This window comes from Apus apus, chromosome 3, assembly GCF_020740795.1.
Source record: "Apus apus isolate bApuApu2 chromosome 3, bApuApu2.pri.cur, whole genome shotgun sequence".
NCBI classification, from domain to species: Eukaryota; Metazoa; Chordata; class Aves; order Apodiformes; family Apodidae; genus Apus; species Apus apus.
The window spans coordinates 106,994,463-107,015,432 of NC_067284.1; the positions used below are offsets into that span (position 1 = coordinate 106,994,463).

The following is a 20,970-nucleotide window of genomic DNA, read 5'->3' on the forward strand; positions in this document are numbered from 1 at the left end:
AGTGTGACAGAGCAGATCTTGCTCCCTTGTGTGGAAGAGCCTGCCACCTCAGTAGTCCTGAATCACAGGTGTCCTTGAATTCACATAGATGACACTAATTATGCAAAGAGAAGAACTCAAGTGTTTGAGATTAATCCTGATTGCCTTCTGACTATCACCACAGTGGCAACAGATCCACAAAAAAAAGTGTGGCCACAGACTGACATAGACCACAGCAAAATTTTCAGAAACCCCACAGAAATATCTGCCAAAAGTGGGGTGGGGGCAGCATATCTGGACAGTTACTGTTCACTGGGGTTGCTTTGGTGTGTGCATATGGAGGCACAGATAATTAAACTCAGTGACAGCCCTACTAATGAGCCAGTTGTGGTATCCCTGCCTGAACTTGCATTGTATTACAGAGCTATAGCCTTTGTGTGCTTAAGGGAAAGAAAGAGGGCTTTTATTTCTTAAATTGCATAACTAATCTCCTTCTGACACCCAGGGAAATGGAAAAGGTCTAATATCATAGTTCCTTGAAAGGATTCTTCTTCCTCTTGTTGCCTGGAGACAGATTTAGTAGGGTTTGCTCTGGTGTGTCTGACAGCTCTGCTCCTTTCCAATCCTGAAAGCAGTTAACTATCTGCCATATGTTTAATTTATAGCTCTGCCACACCTCTGAGGGCTCGGAGCACACTATTATCAAGATTTCAAGAGAGAAGAGGGGTTAGGTCCCAGATGGGGATTCAAACATGGGGGTTGAGCCTCAACTGTCACAGTTTCCCCACATGCTCATGGGCATGTCCATTCATCTCCCATTCTCAGCGTGGGAGCTGGAAGGACTGTCACCATATTGTACATTCCTCAGGGCAGAGAGATCCCCAGTGAACTCTAGTAGAGCATAAGCCCTGGGTGCTGTCCCTGTGCCTTTAGTCAGTGAACATCCAGAGACACAAATACCCTGCCTGTGCACCTTCCTAATGACAGCTGTGATTCTCACAGTTGGCTGGTTTAGCAAATGTTTTATTTTTAGCTAGAGAAATACCCCTGCTTTCTAGAATTCTTTAAACTCTGAGTCTGCCTTTATTGGCCACTAACCTATGGCTATCACTTTATGCTAAGAAAGCATCCTTGCCAGTCACATTCCTGAAAGGATCCCTCATCCTCACTGCATGAGTTTCATTTCAGTTTCCCTCACACCTTCTGCTATGCAGACTCCATGTGCTGGTGTTCATAGTGTCCAGCAAGCTTATGGTTTAATTGTGTTAACCAAGTGGCTATTATTCTAATTTTTATTTTATTTTATTTTTTGTACAATACTTAGATCTCAAATCCTCAATTCAGTTGCTGTTAAATACAGAACGTACCTAAACTTTCCCAAGGCTGATTCCCTAAGCACTTCAGTGTCATCTCTGCTCAAGCCCAGATGTGCTTAAGTCATGACAGACACTCAGTTGCTCTGCAGGAGCCTGTGCCTGATTTCTAGCATGATATACAACCTCTTCTGCTCACCTCTGTGACCTGAGCCAGCAGGTACTTTCAGGCTTCAGGTAACAGTGCTGCCAAACACCAGGCTGCTCATTTGAGGGGCAACCTGCTTAACATTTTCTCCCTTTACTTAGAGGACAGCAATTATTTTGTCCTCCTTCAAGAGACAGGCTCAGTCCAACAGCTCAGAGACCCTTCAAAATTGGGACTCTCTTGACCGTTTCTTGAAGCTTTGTAGGGTAGAGCTGCTGTTGGTCTTGCCTGGCTAGGACTGGTTTGTAGAAGAGCTCTTTCCAAGAGCTATAGGAGAGGAATTCGATGTGCACAGCACCCCTTCCTTCTGACCTTGGAAACCAGAACGGCGCTGGTCGGCACACTCAAGTTGTCACAAATGGTTAAAAATCTTGCTTTGTTCAGGATGCCAGAGCCATCCTTGTCACACTGAAGAAATGCCTCCCAAATCTTCTTGTTGTTCAAGTACTTATGTAGCTTCAGCTCTTCCTGAACCTGCGCGATTAACTCCTCCAGTCCCGGCTTGCTGGGGATGTCGCTGTAGAAGAAAGGAAGAACAGGACTTCATGTAAAAGCTACTTCTGGCAGCCTTCTGTGACACTTGTGTGGTGGCTGCCCACCACGGCTGACCAGAGGCTGGCCAGACTATATTTTTTTAATAGATCACAGGCTTTTGAGGTTCTCAGTTTGTCCGGCAAACTCATCTCAACTTGGACTTGGAGATACAGCTCAGTCTTGATCTTGGAGCATTAGGTAAATTATTTTCCCTTAGCAGGACCTTCTCCCACTGCACCTTTTGTCTGCAAGTGCTCTGGGACAAGGAGTGTTTCCTTGTGTGCTCCACGCAGTCCCAGGAACTGTATGCAACTCTGATTTCAACCAGAGCCCCTGAACTACCATGATACTGACTCCAAAGTGTCTTGTGAGATAACAGGGTTGTTACTGGGTCACCCAAAATGGGTCCAGACAGCTAAACATGAGGATGTGGGCTGGGATCTGATGGGCTGATAAGCAAATGAAATAAAGAGACTCCACCAAGTCTCCACTGAGCCTGTAACCCTCCAGTAGCTCCTGCAGATACTTTTAGCATCTGTTGTAGTTAACTGCTGTCTTTTGGGAAAGGTTACTGTGTCCATTTAGCTGAAAGTATCTTGGCTGCTGAGCAAGAGCTGTGCCACAAGGTTTTTGGGGCAGAAGCAGCTGAGTTGTTACACTGTACACACTTGATTCCCTCTGTGTGTACCCAGGCACAGACTCTTGGAGTTGAACAAGCAGCTGAGCAGCCATTAGACAACAGGCTGGAAATGTCCTTAGTTATCAACCCTGAGTCTCGTTTAGCTCCACACCACCATCCTTTGAAGCCTACCTGTTGGCAGGCTCCTTTGCCACCTGCCTCAGGCGAAAATGATCCCTCAGGGACTGCAGTGTCGCCGCAGGGAAACGCTCTGCATTGCTCTCCATATAATTAAGCACATACTCATCAGCATCAGTGATGATAAACCTGTGGCCAAACACTGGGGAAGAGGCATTGAAGAAAACAGTGTTATTTGCCTTTCAGCATGGGTAAGTGACTCCATCATCCAGGAGAGAGTAGGTTTTCTCTCCTGTGCCTGGGCCCAGGTTTGAGCCAGCTCTGCTGTTTGTTTCAGTCCTTGAAGTGAGAATAGCTTCCCTGACTCAAAGGGAGATTTGCTGCAAGAAAGGCAGCTGGTGAGAGGAAGGGCCCCATACTTGTGCCTACACCTCCCCCCATTACCACTGGTGTGTTTCTAATATTTCAGTATTACATTTATTTTCCTTACAGGGTAGATTTTCCTCACAGGACAGGTGTTTGCTCCTGGAAGTCACCTGGCATAGCTTTAACCCTGTGAATCCTGGCAGGTCCCAACATGCAAACTGAACACATAATATGGAGAATGTAGCTTATTTTCTAAACTATGTCAAAGGTCCCGAGATTTATAGTAACAGAGTTATATGAATGTACACCAGCTGGTGACCTGGAAATTGGGACGTGAGGAGACCCAGAAGGAGCCCTTTCAGTGTATGGAGGGAGGGAAGGGAGATGCACTGGCTGTGCAATAAGTGACATATCAGAGCAGGCACTGAAAACCAATGCTTGGAGAGTAGTGTCAATCCAGGCTGGATTTTACCTTCAATTGTAGAACCGATGGTGAAGTCAGAGGGCTCATAGTAGGTGGCATTGTCTGTAGTAGAGCCTGGTTTGGCAACTCTGGTCTTTCTTAAGTATTTGCCTCCAATGATGCCAGAGTTCCGGCTCGGGGATTCATAGATGCTGATCATGTCATTGGAGAGGAAATAAGAGAGGATGAAACGACGTTTCCTATCCTCAGGGTTTGGTGTTTCCTAGAGGAAAGGTAGTGGCTTTGGAAAAGAAGTTTTGAACCAGCTTTCTCCCCTGGGGTGCTTAGGAGTACCCAATAAACCACTCATAAGCACCCGGGGTTCATAGGTGTTTTTTTATAGCTGCCTACACAAAGCATTTGACAGAGGCCAAAAGCCACAAATAGACTGACATAGCCTAACATAGCCCTAGGCAGCATTAATATCTCAATTTCCAAGGTTCCTTGCTCTAGTCAGGCTAACAGAAGCAGAATCTGTGCCCCAGTGACTAAGTATATTTAGTGTTTCCACAGACTGAGTAATCCAAGAGAAAGGAATATCCAGTATGTAATGATTCATCACAGAGAGAGAATGGCTATAAAATTCTGTATTAAAGTTATATTTTTCACTATAATGAGTGCCTGAGAGAGATTGGTGCAGCTTCCAGCTCTTAGTCACAGGAAGACACTCCCCTGACACACCAGTAGGTTTACTTGCTTAGTTTAAAATTAAGTGGACCTGAACTTGTCAGCTGTGACCTTTAGGAACTCCCGCACAAAAAGAAAAAGAAATCAGCCCTTACTCATCAAATGTTTGGAGAGGGCAGGCACCAGGCAGTGCAGGAAATGCCATTGCTACTGCTGGATGTGCCAGAGGCTCCTTGCATAAACCAGCTGTAAAGCTGGCACAAAGGCCAGGACCCAAGTGCTCTGGTCGTGGGTGGAAAGCACCATCCCCATGGACTCCCAGGCTTCTCTGCTGGCACTTGGCTGCTCTGCTAGCACAGCTCCTGTGGCCAGGACCAGCCTGGAGAAGGACAGGTGCTGGGAGCCAGCAGAGACAGCAAGCTTCTTCTTGTGGCAGTGGTTGAAGGCAGGCAGAGGCACAGTGCCCAGCTGCAATGCTGTTTCAGTTAGGGCCATCTGTCACGTGCTGATGTCAGTGGGAGTTTTTCCATAAATGGCTGTGGTTTTGTAGCACGTCTGTCTTGGACTTTCTGGCCTTGTTTTTTTCTACCTTTTGTTACTTGCTACTAGTTGTCACAGCAAGTACACAATAACCCAATGGCATCCCCTGAGGGGCACTTGTGTCATCTCGGGGAACTCTCTTTTCCCGCCATCACAGAGGAGAATTTGCTGACAGCCTTGTCTGCACAGGCTGTTCCTCTGATCCTTCTGACAACACAAGCTGGCACTATATCATCAAGGAAATCACTTACCAGGACCGCCTGGTAGCGCAGCACCTTTTGGTCATTCTCTAGCATCTTAATGACATCTTTCCGAGGAGGCTTTGGTATCAGAGAGAAGCAGTTCTGAAGAGAGTCTTCAAGGGTGCCAAAACCATTGTAGGGAGGAATTACCTGCATCCAGAAGAGATACCAAGTAGAAACATCTGAAACTAAGAACAAGACAATGTTTGCCAGACAGCTTATCAGACACCATCTGTTTGGAAAGAGACCTGCTCCATCGCCAGGTAGCAGTATCTGTAACACCTTGCTCAGTAGAGATTCTACTAGCCTGGCCATGTATTGGACCCCTTACTTATAGCAATATTTATGAGAATTAAGAAAATCTGACATTCCAAAAGCCAAGTAATTTCTCTGAACAAAGAGACTATGGCTATACTAATAACTAAACCCTCCTGTGCACAGGAACTCAAACATCTGTATGGTTACACTAACCCATCTCCCCTCAGGTTTGTGGTCTAGGCCAGCTCCAAACCATTCCTGGCCTCGGTTTGGGAGGTAACAAGGTCTGTGACTGTCCCCAGTAGGCAGTTGGGACTTAGCTACCCTGTTGTGAAGGGTGAAGGAGAGTTTAGCAGTATGAGTGCAGCCAGACTGTGCCAGTTGGCTTCCCAAACCTGCCACTGTCTAATTCTCCAGCGTAGATGAACCCAGAGTTCTTTCTAACACTGTTACCAAGTGTTTTGTCCTTTACAGTATTAGAAACCAACAGTTTTAGAGCACTTTCACTTTTATATCAATTATGACCATTCTTTCCTTGTCTTTTCTTATTTACTTGCTCTTTTCTTTAAGCTTATTTCACAGAATCACAGAATTGTTCTGGTTGGAAAAGACCCTTAAGCTCATCAAGTCCACCCAGAACCTAACACTACCAACCATTAACCTAACTCCACCAAGTCCAGTGCTTAAACAATGCTCTTAAGCACCACATCTATACATCTCTTAAACACCTCCAGAGATGGTGATTCAACCACTTCCCTGGGAACCTATTTACTATAAGTTCTTACTCAACTGAACCTGTACTTTGCTATAAGAGCTTATACTGAGTGCTGCTTTCCTTTGAAAAAATGTTTGCTGTACCAGTGGAACTTCCTCAGGTGGTTTCTTCTTTATTTCCACTGGCTGGAAGTCTGTAATGCCAAATTTGTCACGATAGAAGTTTCGTGTGAACTCATCGCAATCGTAGATGAAGAAGGTGCGTCCAAGGAGGGTGGTAGATTTGCCAACAGCAAAATCTTTAGCTGTGAACCACTCAAGTACCTCCTGATCAGTGGTCTCCAGCACACAGCTTGGGAAGGTATCTAAAGACAAGAGAGCAAAAGGAAAAAGAAATCAAACAGGTAGATGTTAACATTTCCTAGTGAAAAGGGATACAAAGGCAAGCTCTATGCATAGTATAAATAGCATCCATGGTACTGTTTTCCAAGAGATAAAGAATTTAGTGATCATTTAAAGAACTGTTCTTTGGCCGAAAACCAATGACACTTGGAGTGTTCTCAGCAAAAACACTCCAGACTTGGTGTACCTCTGACACAGCCACCAAGTGTGTGTTTACCCACCAAGGCACTTCAGCACAGGCAGATGAGCTGGCCAGTCTAAACTTACTTTTGTTGTCCACCAAGGTTTTGGGCAAGCGTTGGCGTCTGATCAGCACTGGGAATGGGTCTCTACCATCATTTTTCTTGCGGACTTCCCGAACCTCCACTGTGTCATCTGCCAAGTAGTAATAAATGATGAAAGGCCGATTCTCACCAAACATGTTGTGAGTGTCATCCCACATTGCATAGAAGCAAAGGACCTAGGGTGGAGGAATAAAAGCCAGATAAAACAACTGTAGAAAATAATTACTCATGCTTTTGTCCATATGACAACCTCCTGAAAAAATGGTGTAACAAAGTGGATGTTGGTCTCCCCTCTCAAGTTAGAAGCAATAGGATAAGAGGAAACGGCCTCAAGTTGTGCCAAGGGATGTTTAGATTGGATATTAGGAAAAATATAATCACTGAAGGGGTTGTCAGGTCCTGGCACAGGCTGCCCAGGGCAGTGGTGGAGTCACCAACCCTGGAGGGATTTCAAAGGCATGTAGATGTGGTGCTGAGGGACATGGTTTAGTGGTGGCCTTGGCAGTGCTGGAGTAACAGTTGGACTTGATGATCTAAAAGGTCTTTTCCACCCAAAATGATTCTATGATTCTATGATGAAGCATCTCATCAATCTTCTTTGCCATCCTGTGATTCTATGAAAATGGCAACTGGATAGGATTCCGGACTGTGCTAACACTTAAGTGATGGCCAGGAACTGTTTGGTTGGTAGCTGGCCAGGGACAATATGCAGAAATCAGGTAGTCCTGGCCCTGATTTATTTTCTAGAATATATGTAGTCTAAAGGGTTTCTTATATGGTTGCTAGATGAAAAGAAGATAATCCAGAAGAGCAGGAAGGAGGAGAATGTTAGAGAACTGTGTGCACAGGGAGAGCTCAGAGCAAGTGGCATTTGTGTTTGGTTGAAATTGTCCACTCTGGCATCAAAACTAGAGTCTATTTAGTGGACTGAGATTTTTTAGAATGAGTATGGTTGTAGACACACACAAACCCCAGGTTTCAATGACACATGTAGTCTGTAAGGTGGGTAAACACTACCAGCTCTCTCACCTGCTTGTCATAGATCAGAAACTGTTTGAATTGGTCGAAATCTGATGGAGTGATGTACTTGCGCATCCGCGTCCGATGCAGTTCTGTGTAAGGATCAAGAGGAATTTTCTCTGGAGGGTTCAGTTCAATTCCTTGGCTCTCCAGGAACCCCTATGAAGGTCATCTGAGATATTAATGCTGCCGTGAGTTCTGCAGGTAAGAGGTAACTAGACATAACAGGTGGGCTGAGATGAGTTTTGACAGAACATGGCAAGTTCAATCCTCACAAATCACCAGGCTGCAGGAGTATTATTAGTTCTACTGCCATAGCAAATACAATAGAAGATAACCAAGATATTTCTGTTTAAGCTTTGATTGCCCTTTAATTACTCAGGGCAGTCCTGTCCTAACTCAGATTGTTATTAAGCACAGCTTTCCTTGTCCTCAGGGCTTTAAATGGAGCCAACTATCAGTTGATCTCTTTTATGTGAATGAAAAAGATTAAATTGGTGCATAACTGTGGATGTAGTCAGGCTGCATTTGCAAGAGACTTAGGGCTCCCCAGTGTGCCAGACAGCTCATACTAGGCTCACCAAGGCCCTTTAGGCCACCAGGATATGTGCCAGAGTGGCTTCAGTCCATCTTGCAGCAGGAGTTACTTTTCCCACAGAAAGAGGACAATCTATTTGTTTAGAGAGGGATTATTTGCTTACCTCAGATGCATCAACAAACTCTACAGCATTACTTGTGTACTCACATCAGAACAACCTCTGAAGTCAATAGACTTCTTCCCCTGGGATGCAGCCCATGAGAGCATTCTGCCCAGGAAGGACCTATGCAAACATTTCCATTAGGCATGTGAGACCACCCTGAAGACTCACAAGGCAGGTTGACACTGCCAGACTCACTATTTTCTGGTCTGGAGGATGGCAGTTAATGATAAATAGACTAGTAGCCTTGAGATGTAGACTCAAGTAGCTCATTTCATGTTTTCTATCAACCAACCAACATTAACATGAGAACCAGCTCTTTATTTGATGTTAATTGACTTTAACAGTTATCCAAATCCAGCAGAGCTGGCCCCGCATGTTCTCAACAGCCACATATATACCAAGATATTATACATGCTTGGGAATATTCCTGGGAATCAACAACTCCTGAACTGTTCCTGGGAATTGCTTGGGAGAACAGTAGTTGACCAGGGATGAGATTATACCAGGGAAACCTAACAAGACACCATTATACTGGCATTTGTTATTATTTGTTATTGTTACTAATTCATTTACTGGTACAGAAAGAGCCAGAAATAGAACAGCAGACCATGAGTAAGCCTTCTTAGAAAGGTCAGTTCACACCACAATGCTCAACCCACAGATCATGACCACTCCTCTGGCTTGATTGTAGATGGGTACATTTACTGACTTCATTCTTTTACCCTGTTCTTAACAGAGGTGTATGAAGTCAGAAAAGTGTTAAGATCAATAATTTCCTCTTCATACATGCACAATGTTTCATTTGTTTATCTGTTAAACTGTTGTATACTAGAAATGAGCTTAGTCCAATTCTGTTCACTCAGAAATAAGCTTGGAATTTGTACTGTAAGGAGCATTTTTGAGGACAACAGGTGGACTCCCAGCAGCCCTGGGGCAAAAATACTGAGCACCTAACATGCCCCCAACAAATATACCTTGAACATCCCGTCAATCTGGAGAAAGAATTCTCCACAAAAAAAGCAAAATGAAAGATTGCAGATGACCTTATTGTGAAAGCTACAGATTTGGACTACCAGACTCTAACAGGACTGGCCACCTGTAGCTTCTGGGATTCTCTGTGTCTGTGTTCTTGGTACAAGCAACACACCTGGGTGAATGGGTCACAGTCGACTATCCGGTAGGTCCTGCCATACATGGTGATGTTCATGCCCCGATTCAGATCTTTCCAGTGGTAATGCTCCCCTTGGTCATTCTTAGGCACCCGGTGGCGTCTGAGGAGTCTGCCTTGGAGAAATCCAGCTTTCTTCACGACAGGTTCTATGATGGTCAAGCTGTCATCCTCCAAAAAGTAATAGATAGCCACTTGGCGGATCCGGTAATGCTCTTCTGTAGAGACAGGAACATCTTCCTGGAAATAGGCATCAAACTTCAAAATCTGCCAAAGGGGCAATATCCCAAAAGGAGAAAGAAAGAATTTGAAAACCACAATTAGTCTATTAAGACAAATAATTTATTTGTAATGTTTTTTGGCAGTACAAAATTACTGGGCTGTAATCTGTAAAATCATTAAAGCCAACTGTAGACTAATCTGTGACCGATGGCTGAGGCACCATTGAATCATGGAATGATAGAATGGTTTGGGTTGGAAGGGACCTGAAAGATCATCTAGTCCCAACTCCCCTGCAGGGGCAGGGACACCTTCCACTAGACCAGGTTGCTCCAAGCCCATCCAACCTGCCCTTGAACACTTCCAGGGATGGGGCAGCCACAGCTCCTCTGGGCAACCTGGGCCAGCGTCTCCCCACCCTCACAGGAAATAATTTCTTCCTAATGTCTAACCTGAATCTCCCCTCTTTCAGCTTGAAACTGTTTTCCCTCAACCCGTCACTCCATGTCCTTGTAAAAAGTCCCTCCCCAGCTTTCCTGTAGCCCCTTCAGGTACTGGAAGGTGATGGCAAGTTTCCTTGGGACCTTCCCTTCTTCAGGCTGAACAACCCCAACTCTCTCAGCTTGTCTTCATAGGAGAGGTGCTACAGCTCTCTGATCATCATTGTGGACTTCCTCCAGACTTGCTCCACCAGCTCCATATCCTTCTTATGTTGGGGACCCCAGAATGAGGGGTTTTATCAAGATCTGCCTTTTACAAATCTGGTACCCATGAGACAGGTGTAAAAAATACAGCTTTCTACTCTACCTTGATAATTTGCTGTTTCATTGCCTGCAAGTGCTTGGTTACTGCCAGTAATCTAGTTTTCTGATATACGTGACATTCTTTACTATTGTCAGCTTTGCAGACCAATCAGGCTCTGCATACTCAGCCTACATCAACACAGAGGCCTGGGTAATTAAGTGATGATAAAGCCAGTAAGTTCCTACCAGCCAACAAAAGTGCTTTAAAAGGGACCATCACTTCCCCAGCAGCACTGGGACTCCTGCTGCTACTCTGGCTTGAAGCAAGGGGCAGAGAAGTATCTGACAGATTAAACAGCAACACCTACGTTACTCTGAAGCAATAGAATAATGGAATTATAGAACAGTGTAGGTTGGAATGGACCTTTAAATGTCACCTAGTCCAACCCCCTGCAGTGAGCAGGGACATCTTCAACTAGATCAGGTTGCTCAGAGCCCCATTTAACCTGATCTGGAATGTTTCCAGGGATGGGGCATCTCCCATCTCTCTGAGCAATCTCTTTCAGTGTTTCACAGTAATTAACACAGCACATGTGTTCCCCAGACTGTCTGGCAGGTGGGCTGAGGGTTGGCTGCAGCCTGCCTCCCTAGACCTGCCTGACAGCACCCAAACCCCTGCACGAGCTCAGGTCTTGCTGAGCTCTGCACACTCAGCAGCGACCACGCTGCCCCTGGCTGTGGCTGCCCCTGCCAGCTTGCAGTTTGTGCCACTGGCATGTTGAAAACCAAAGGTCAGCTCAGGACTGCTCCAAGCAGACACAGAGCCACCTCCTCGTCCCACACAGTCACCAAAATGTAATGCAGGAAGAATTAATGGAGCAGCAAAGGCTGTAACACGCTGTGGTGACAAACACAAGCATAACCATACAGACCACAGTTAAATCAGCCTAACAGAGTCCCCGTTGCAGTCTGCCTTTCACAGCTTAAGCTCAGTTACAGTCTCACTATAGCTTTGGAAACACAGGCGGCCGGGCTGTGGTTTACAGGGCAATGGTTACAAACTGAGGCTTTTCAGAGTTAATCAAACTCCTTTTCCAGTGCCTTCTGGAAATGCTCTAGCGTAACGTGTGGGGAATGTCTTACATCGTTTACGTATTCTAATCCTCCACCCCGAGCAAAGAAAGCCTCTTTCAGTCTGGGGTTCAGCTGTCTCTGACTAAGGGCTATGGCATCTGAAAACTGCCGTACACTGTCCCATGAACCCTGGAGCTGACTGTTTATGTCTCCAATCTTGGCCAGCGATATTCCTGGAATAAGCTTCTTTATACCTTTTTGTCAAAAGCCACGTGTGCTGGAATGAAGTCCGAAGGTGGAGCCTGCTTGGCTGGCCCATAGGTCAGCAGGGGTCTCTGGTCGGATAATTCATCTAACTCAGCCTGAGAAAGCTGGTTCACATAGAGCCTCTCCCCGCCGATCCCCACTGTTGGCAGCCGAAAAAAGGCAAATCCATTTTTGTAGCCCAGTGTCTGGGACCGATGGAAAGATGTTTTCTGTGGAAGGAAATCCAGCTGTTAAAGTACTATGGCTATTGAAAGCAACAGAAAAACAATAAAAAAAAAATAATATCCAGAATGCTCCCCCACCCCCAGCCAGCATTTTATTATAACCTACTGCAGCAGTTATTTACAATCAGATTCTACACTTACAGTAAGTGGCTGGAGGAACGAAGCATCAGAGTGAACTCAAATCCTAGCTCTGGCACAGACTCCCCAGGAGCTGAAATCACTTATTTTCCTTATTACCACAATTCTCAGTGCCTAGAATGGGGTGAGAGCACTTTCTCTGCCCTAGTATTTATCTCAAAAACTCTTTGTTACCTACTCTGTGTTATGGCAGTACCTCACCATGGGACCTCACTCATTGCCTTACAGTGCTCCCTTGACTATTACACCTTGTGCACCCTCTGTGTTTTCCATTGCTATTTCTTTTGTTAACCCTCTCCTGGGGATGTTGTTCACAGGATTTTCTTTGCTGGGCTAAATGAAGATGTGTCATTCCACAGAACAGCAATTATGAAACATGTCGAAGCAGATCAGCTGTTTCACCACCTCTCTCCACAGCCCACACAAGGGTCACACACTAAATAACCACAATCACAGTGTAAGACCTTATAGCACATTCATGAGAAGCCTGGTAAGATGAGAAGAATTCTATTCATGTGAGCACTGTATAATGCTGGCTATAGGATTCACCTGCTATTTCTTGTTTTGTTCCTTTAATCGTGGTTTTGAGCTTCTTGGAGCCTTTCACCTATCTTTGCTACCTTCTTGACACCAGCTACTGAGTCAGTTTTAAAGCAAAATAATTATTCAGATGGCACAGGAAGGTCCCTGCTTTGCTAAAGAACACACAATAAGAAAATGTGCAGGACCAGATCTCAGTCAGTCTAGTCCTGTTCTTCACTACTAAAGACCAGGAGCATCACCAGGCTACTTGACTTGCTTTACAGTCCACCATGCCTGGTGCCTCACCTGCAATCCTGAAAGCATTCAAAGTCATACGTGCCTGGCTGGTCCCACGGGGCTTTCAAAACTTCATGCTCAGAGAAAGCAAGAGAGTTTGTGAGCTCTTGATAATAAAATCCCTGAGTTCACCTTGATTTTTGCTAAATAAAACAGAGCTGTGTGCAACTGAAGGAACAAGCTTCAGCTCCTTTTCCAGACCCAGACCTGCAGTCAGTCCAACCTCAGACATGTGAACCACTTCTTCTCCACCCTGTCCCTCACCCTTCATGGTTAACCTTCATGGTTAAGCCCCTAATCTTATTTATACCTTCAAGGCCCCACCTGAATGTCACATAATTGCCTGTTTTCCCTATAAACTGGTACTATGGATCTTCTAATGCTGTGGACAGAGCAGTTAGAAAAACAGGTTTGAATGAAAACAAGAGAGTTTACTGAAGGCATGTTAACAAAATATCTTTTAAACATTAGGCTGCCACAAAACTGCCATTTCCTTCTGGGAAATTAATACCAAAAGAAAGCTGTGGGGAAAATATTCAAGGAAAATGAAGAAGTTTGTCTTCAACTTGGGCAATATCAGCATCTTTCAGAAGTCCACAGGCTTTTAAGGGCCCACAGCTGCCTAAAGAAAATACCCCATAAATTCCTGTGCCTCCCAAAGTCAATAGGTTCTGCCAAGAGAGCATGGATGCCAGGTAACATCTCACAGTACCAGGTGACTAACGTAAATTTAAAAAAGGAAAGCCCAGAAAGTAAACTCCTAATCTCAGTTGCTGCCAGTCCATATCTGAAGAAATTCCACTGATTTAAGTCCTCCTTTTTCCAAGTCTCTAACGCTCCATACAGACGCTGTTCCCCCTCTCAGTGTCTCTGTTCCTCTGTCACATGAGCACTAAGCAATAACACCACCATCTTATTGGAACACAGAGGTTTTCTTTAGCACTTCTCAGCAATCACTTGGAGAACAAGTACCATGGTGCCCATTTTATAGACTGGAAAAATGAGGCCAAGTGAGTTGACAGCACTGACATGGGCTCATTCTGAGCAACACTGCAAAGCCATTTCTGGAGTCCAGGTATCTTTAAAACATTACTAATACTTACTCTAAAATAATGATCTGCTCTGTTAAATTCCATGGGTTGTTTCTTACATGGCTCTGCTGAAGTCTGTAGAACCATTCCCATGACTAAAGCAGGCAGGATTTTACTGATAGAGGGTATCATATTTTTGCTCAGGGTGGAAATCTTCATTGCAGATTTCCAAAGAATTATAAATTATATTGAGGAAATAATATTAATCTGATAATAATTTTGAAGTAACCTTTATGACTGCATGATTAAGAGTGTTTGTTATGAGGAAATGATTCCACTCATTGTTGAGCCACTCAGTCATCCCTGACTTAGAAAGCAGTTTGGCTATTCATGCTGGAAGGCACCACTAAGACTGGTACAGTGACAATTTAGCCTTGGGTAATCCTAATCTGTACACAAGCAGAATAAAGAAAACAGAAGGTCCTGTTTAGGAAAACAGAGAAAACTGGGCTCCCACAAAAGTATCCACAATGATCTGGACTGGGTTTACCAAAACCCGTCATGACACAATCCTTGGTCAAGAGCACATCATGTCAAGAGAGCATCTGTCAAACAGGTATTAGTGACAATACCATCACTGGTCTAAGAAAAATAGGACAATATCTTCCTAAGGGAGCACTGGATCCCTTCAGTGTTGTTAAGATCCTTTAGAGGTTCTTCCCCACTCAATTTGAGGAGCAAACAAAAGTGATAGGAATTTCTACTTAAAGGTTACCTAGGAAACATTGTAGTCTGCTCTAGAAATATCAGGAGCATTGTGGGGGCAGAAGATAGAAGGTAAGGTTTCCTCTTTTGGGACAATAAGCATTTCTATTGGAACATCCAATAAGCATGAGGTCTGTGTCCCAGGAAGTTAAGAGGCTGTAGGAGTGATATGGGAAGAGTGGGCTGACCTGCAGCCAGGTTCACCATTGCTTGAGAAGATTTGCCATAGGGTAGACAGGAATGGTGAGACATTCTCTCTTCTATACAGCACAAGCTAGGGGATGTATCAGGAAGACATGGAAGTGCTTGTTCTGGAGGTGTCAGTTTTTAATGGGAATGTCACAGACAAGGACTTTTGATCCATGATAATGTGCATTGGTTGACAGCAGCTGAGTACGAGCCAGTGTGTGCCCAGGTGGCCAAGAAGGCCAACAGCATCCTGGCTTGTCTCAGAACTAGTGTGGCCATCAGGACCAGGGCAGGGAATGTCCCCCCATACTTGGCACTGCTGAGGCCACACCTTGAATCCTGGGTTCAGTTCTGGGCCCCTCACCACAAGAAGGACATTGAGGGCCTGGAGTGTGTACAGAGAAGGGCAATGGAGCTGGGGAAGGGTCTGGAGAACCAGTCTTACAAGGAGTGGCTGAGGGAACCGGGGTGTTTAGCTCAGAGAAAAAGAAGCTGAGGAGAGACCTCACTCTCTGCAACTGCCTGAAAGGAGGCTGGAGCAAGGGGGGCTCAGTCTCTTTTCCCAAGGAGCAAGTGACAGGATAAGAGGAAGTGGCCTCAAGTTGTGCCAGGGGAGGTTTAGATTGCATATTAGGAAAAATTTCTTCACCAAATGGGTTGTCAGGCCCTGGAACAGGCTGCCCAGGAAAGTAGTAAAGTCATGGAAGTACTTAAAAGCTGTGTAGATGTGGTGCTTAGGGACATGGTTTACTGGTGGACTTGGCAATGCTGGGTTAACAGTTGGACTTGATGATTTTAAAGGTCTTTTCTAACTAAAACCATTCTATGATTTGACCAGGCAACTTGGATGTATTGAGAGAAAGCAGCAGAAAGAAGAGACCTCACTTGGAATACTGAGCCTTATGGAAATAAAGGATCCTGTTCTAAAAGATATTAAGCTCCAGGGAAATGTAAGGCATGCCCTGATGTATCTGTTGTCTACAAAGGCCTGGGAGAATTGCTCCTGAGGGAAGTAGTAAGGGCACTGGTTTCTCAAATGGGCACTAGTAGCATTGAGGTTGAGCAACGGTATCAAGACTCAAGATATTAGTTTCCCAGGGAGGAGGAAAGGCAAAGCTTTCAGCTGCTCTGAAACACTATTGGAAGGAGCTCAGGGAGTATCTATTCCCACCTGTGGTACTGCTTCCTCAAGATGATACTGGAAGGATTTGGTGTTATCAGATCCTCAGTGTGCGGGCCACTGAGACTGGGAAAAAGGAGAGGCTGCTTCCTCATTTAGGTATCAATTCAGCTGCAGAGAATGAGGATGACACTGCTTCTTCCAAAGAACCTGGGAGCAGCTGAGGGGGTTTCACTTCCTTGGCAAGATCATGAAGGCCGTGGTGGTATCAGTTCTGTGGAGGGATACCAGTTCTCTGAAGACTATCAGATCCTCAGGTTCCATTAGTTCCCTACAGACTATCAAGGATTCACTTCTCCAGGCAATCCCAAGAGAGCATTTATGGGAATATTGGATCTTTGGAGGTGGACGTATCAAGAAAGTATTGGTTGCCCAGGAGATTGGTTCTTCTGGGTATATCAGGTCAGTTCAGAGGATATCAGGTGTGCTTAAGGGTCCTGGTTCAGGGCAGTATCAGAACAAGTAGCAGGTTCAGAACACATCCCTTTGGGAAAACTGAGATGGTTCAGAGAAACAGGAGTTTCCCTGGGGGAACAGGTTTCAAGACTATAAAGTGAATATGGGGATACTCCTTCCCCTGGGGTACCACATGAACTGGATTCAGGGGTGCTGGATCTCCATGGAGTGAGTTGGCAGATAGTAGTTCTGCAATTAGAGAGAAAGCTTTTGGGGTCTCAAATGAGGCTGAGGGAACCTACCTCTCCAAAGCTGTCAGGACAATATCAGGGCATATCAGATGTTTGCAAGATGCAATGGTTTCCCTGGAGACAAAACTAAGAGTACCAAGTCCCCTGGAGGGTGGGCTCAGGGATACCTGGTCACCTGGGAACAGACTTGAAACTACATTGGGAGAACTTAGGTAGTACCAGGTGTTCTGTGGCTGGAGTCAGGGGATACCAGGCATGTTCAGAAAGTTCAGGTTGCCTAGGAGTGAGTTCAGCAGATATTTGTTTGCTTTGGGAAAAACTAAGTACCCTGGGGGAGAGTTTGGTGGGTATTAGGTCTTCTATGGAGCATGAAATGAGTTCACAGGGCACTAGATCCCTTGGGGCTCACTTCACAAGGCACCAAGTCCCCTGAAGGATGTCTGGTGAGTTTGAGTGGTACAAGGTTCCAAGGACATGGTTTCACAGGACACCAAGTCCCTTCAGGGATGCTAAGTGAATATGGGAGGTACCAGGCCTCCTGAGGGAATTAGAGGGTATTCTGAGCGAACAGTAGGCTCCTGGGGGTGGATTCAGGGGTAGCCTGTTCCCTGGAGGGATACTGTAGAATCACAGAATCCCAGACTGGTTTAGGTTGGAAGTTACCTGAAAGGTCATGTAGTTCCAACCCCCCTGCCATGGGCAGGGACACCTCCCATGGACCAGGTTGCTCCCAGCCCCATCCAGCCTTGGCCTTCAGCACTGCCAGGGATGGGGCAGCCACAGCTTCTCTGGGCAACCTGGGCCAGTGTCTCACCACGCTCACAGCAAAGAATTTCTTCCCAATATCGCACCTCACTCTCCCCTCTTTCAGCTTGGAACCATTCCCCTTGTCCTATCACTCCATGCCCTTGCCAAAAGTACCTCTGCAGCTTTCCTGTAGCCCCTTCAGGTACAGGTCTCCTGGGGAGCCAGAGGAGTCTCTGAGGGAGTACCAGGCTCCTAGAAGGTGTCTTAAAGAGGTACCCTGTCCCCCGGGAGAGCCGGACAAGGTGCAGGTCACTGACGGGTCCCTGGAGCAGGTGGGGGGTGTAGAGGCCCGGTTCTCCTGGCGGCTTTTAGGCGGGGACACACTAGGCCACGCCGAACCGGGACTGGGGGTGCGCGGGGGTTAGGGGTTCCCCGGGAGGCAGGGTAGGCCGGAGGGCTCACCATGGGGTCCCTGAAAGCGTAGCCCGGGAGGAAGGGCAGGTCGGGCCCCGGCTCGGAGCTCATGGCGGCGGCGCTGCTCCCGGGACGGGCTCCGCGGACGCCGTCTCCATGGCAACCGCCGCCCGGGCGGTGGCGCGCGTGCGCACTGAGGCGGGCAGGGGCGGCGCCTGCGCAGTGAGCGCTACCGGGGGTTGCCAGGGCAACGCGGGGCCGGGGCGGAGGGGCCGGGCAGGCCGCGCCGGTCCCGGCACCTCGGGAGGCGGCGGTCGGGTTGTCCCCGTGTGCCGCAACGTGGCAAAGGAGCCCTCCTGGGAGTCGTGGGAAGCATGCATCTTGTTTTCTTCGAGATCTGAGCGCGTTCCGGCCTCCTCCGACACTGGCCGCCGCCATGTTCCTCCCCCTCACGCCCAGCGGGGGCCTTTCAGCGTCCCACAGCTCGTACGGCCTCGGTCAGGCCCTCGCCCCCGCTCGGCACAGCTGGGCCGTACCTTTGCTATTAACATCTCTTGGCTTCTGAAGCTGCTGGTGGCATCCAGGCCGCCTTTTGGGAGCTGTCCCTGCCCTGCGCCCAGGGAGAGGAGTAGCCGTGGAGGGGGGCAAATCCATACCTGGAGTCCTCAAAACGTTTAAACTGGAGAAGTGACTGTGCTGGTTTATTATGTATATGGTATTTATATTAGCTCTGAAATAGTGGGTTCTTCAGTAGGTCGCTCTGACATTGTTCCTCTCTTAAGCACAATCTGTATCTCTGGAGGAAGCGGCAAAAAAGGAGGAAAAGCTGCTTGTGTAAAAGTCGCCCCAAACATAAGAGATAGAAGAGAGCCACAACAATCACCATGGAGAAGAGGGTATTTGGTATGTCTTTCCCTTGGTCTCTTTTATCAACGACACACAAGGCAGGCCAGGCTGCAATTCAAGGGCAGGCAGCAGGATCTGAGAGTTTTGTAAGCAGAAGTCAAGCAGAGAGAAATGCAGCCAGACTGTCTGCCTAGGCATGGTGTGGGAGAGAGAAGAAAGCCAGCTGGTGGGAGATAAAGAATGAGTCTGGTGAGCTTAGAAAGGAAAATAACAGACTGAAGGCCAAGCAGGGCTGACAGAGCTAGATCTGAAAGACAGCACACTGCTAGTGTGACTGCTGACTCAGATGTAGGTGCTGGGTCCAAAGTATGCTCTCTGATTTCTCCTGCTGCGATACCCAACTTAACAGGGGCCAACACCTTCCTCAGAGAAGAAAACTTGCCTCTGTGGGCTGTGGGTCATCCTCTAGGAGAGTGGCAGCAACCTTTGCAACAAGGCTGTGTGGCAGAGTGCCCCTGTGCACAGCTTGCTGTGGGGCAGGAGTGCTGCCAACCCACTCTTTGCACGAGTGGGGATTTATCCAGGGTCACAAAGGAGGATCTTAGGCTCTGGATATGAGCAGGGACAGGATCAGAAGACCGTGGTTGCAGTACTTCCTAAGTGTTTTAAGGGAGATGGAAACGAAGGAAGATTAAGGAAAGCCATAGCAGAAGCTGGTACTTTCTTAGGAATAGTGACCATAAAGCAGATGAGAGGAGACATGGGGAATAAGGAATTGAAGTGGAACTGTTTAAAGCTAATGTATTTTAGAGAAAAGACACTGCCATTATGTTCATATACGCTACTGTAATACGCAGCAATAAAAAAGTCTGACCTGTGCATCCTCATGCAAGAAGAGTGGATACTTCTATCTGCCCCCTGTGTGTTCTGAGGGATCCAAGGACTGCTTCTAATAGGCCTTTTAAAAAACACTCAGAAGGCCAGGCTTGGTGGCAGTAGGCTGAAATTTGCTGAGTACCCACACGTCAAGGGGCTGACAGATCAGAATGCGCTGCCACTCCACCTCCTACACTGCTTTGTCATCATATCCAGCATTTGTCCATCTGACCAAAAGACAGCCTGATGAAGCAATCCAAGCTTGGGTGTTTTCCTTTCTTCCACCCTATCTATTGGCTCCCAAGGGTCAAATATTTTATACAGGTGTTTTATAAAGGATGCTGCTAAGGAGTGAGTTTAGTGTACTTCACTTAATAGCAAGAGGAACTGTTTTGAATTGAGAGGTCTTATCTTCATCCAGAACAATGCAAAGAGCTACAGGACAAAAGATAAGTCATCACTGGGATCAGCTGCAGAATTTAAGACAGAGCAGGTAGCTTAATGCCTTAAACTTAAGGCACGTTCAGTTCTTTTTTTCCAGGGCCACTAAGGTTCCACTTCTCTCTCTGAGGTCAGCAGGAGCAGCAGAGACAAGATTGGGTCCTAGGCCCTGAGACTTAATAGAACAAAGAAGGAAACATCTCACTTGGAGCTGTTTGCTACACAAACATGTCATCAGTGAGCTGCAAGGATATGACCAGGTAAAGGTTACCATTGGGTAAAAGAACTTCTGTGGGAACTTGACTGATTCTTAAAGTCAAAATCATTACTTCCTCTTGCTTTCTTTCCTCTGTGGCTGGTGACACATGAAGTGAGTGAAACAAAATGCCTTGTTCCTCTGACTTGGAAGCTCTTTTACTTTTTGCATTTGGTTTGATGTGCTTTTGCTAATAACCATCTCTGGCTTTTCAGGCATCAAGGATGTGTGTGTGTAACACTGGACAAACAGGTAGTATGTTCCCTCAAACAGTATCACCACACAGTTTCTTCTCAGCATACCACAAGCCTCTATTTTTGTTTCTAGTTGAAAAAGTTAACAGCCCTGTTTTTCTGTTTTGGTATTTTGTCCCATTCCTCTCCAGTTTTTACTTCATGGAAACTTAAAACTTTGGCCTAACTTGTCTGGTGAAATCCCTGTAATTTATAGAGAGGGCGAGACATTAGCAAAGCACATCCCTTGCTCAGAAATGCATCTCTTTGCAGAGCTGGCTGCAT

At 46.3% G+C, this 20,970-nt stretch overlaps 1 protein-coding gene across 2 annotated transcripts in view; it reads right to left on the reverse strand.

Moving 5' to 3' along the window:
• Window positions 1–20,970, reverse strand: part of EFHC1 (EF-hand domain containing 1) — a 37,563-nt gene that overhangs the window by 712 nt on the left and 15,881 nt on the right. The window contains exons 1-10 of one of the 2 annotated variants that reach the window (XM_051614381.1): window positions 18,082–18,157; window positions 11,867–12,088; window positions 9,556–9,843; window positions 7,717–7,866; window positions 6,671–6,863; window positions 6,146–6,366; window positions 5,039–5,179; window positions 3,630–3,843; window positions 2,846–2,993; window positions 1,813–2,017 (exon numbers count right to left, since the gene is read on the reverse strand). In XM_051614381.1, the coding sequence (XP_051470341.1) occupies window positions 1,813–2,017; window positions 2,846–2,993; window positions 3,630–3,843; window positions 5,039–5,179; window positions 6,146–6,366; window positions 6,671–6,863; window positions 7,717–7,866; window positions 9,556–9,843; window positions 11,867–12,088; window positions 18,082–18,144 (1,845 nt within the window). In that variant the 5' untranslated portion in view covers window positions 18,145–18,157. Of the gene's footprint in view, window positions 1–1,812; window positions 2,018–2,845; window positions 2,994–3,629; window positions 3,844–5,038; window positions 5,180–6,145; window positions 6,367–6,670; window positions 6,864–7,716; window positions 7,867–9,555; window positions 9,844–11,866; window positions 12,089–18,081; window positions 18,158–20,970 lie in introns of those variants that run through there. The other variant, XM_051614382.1, reaches the window with a different exon arrangement.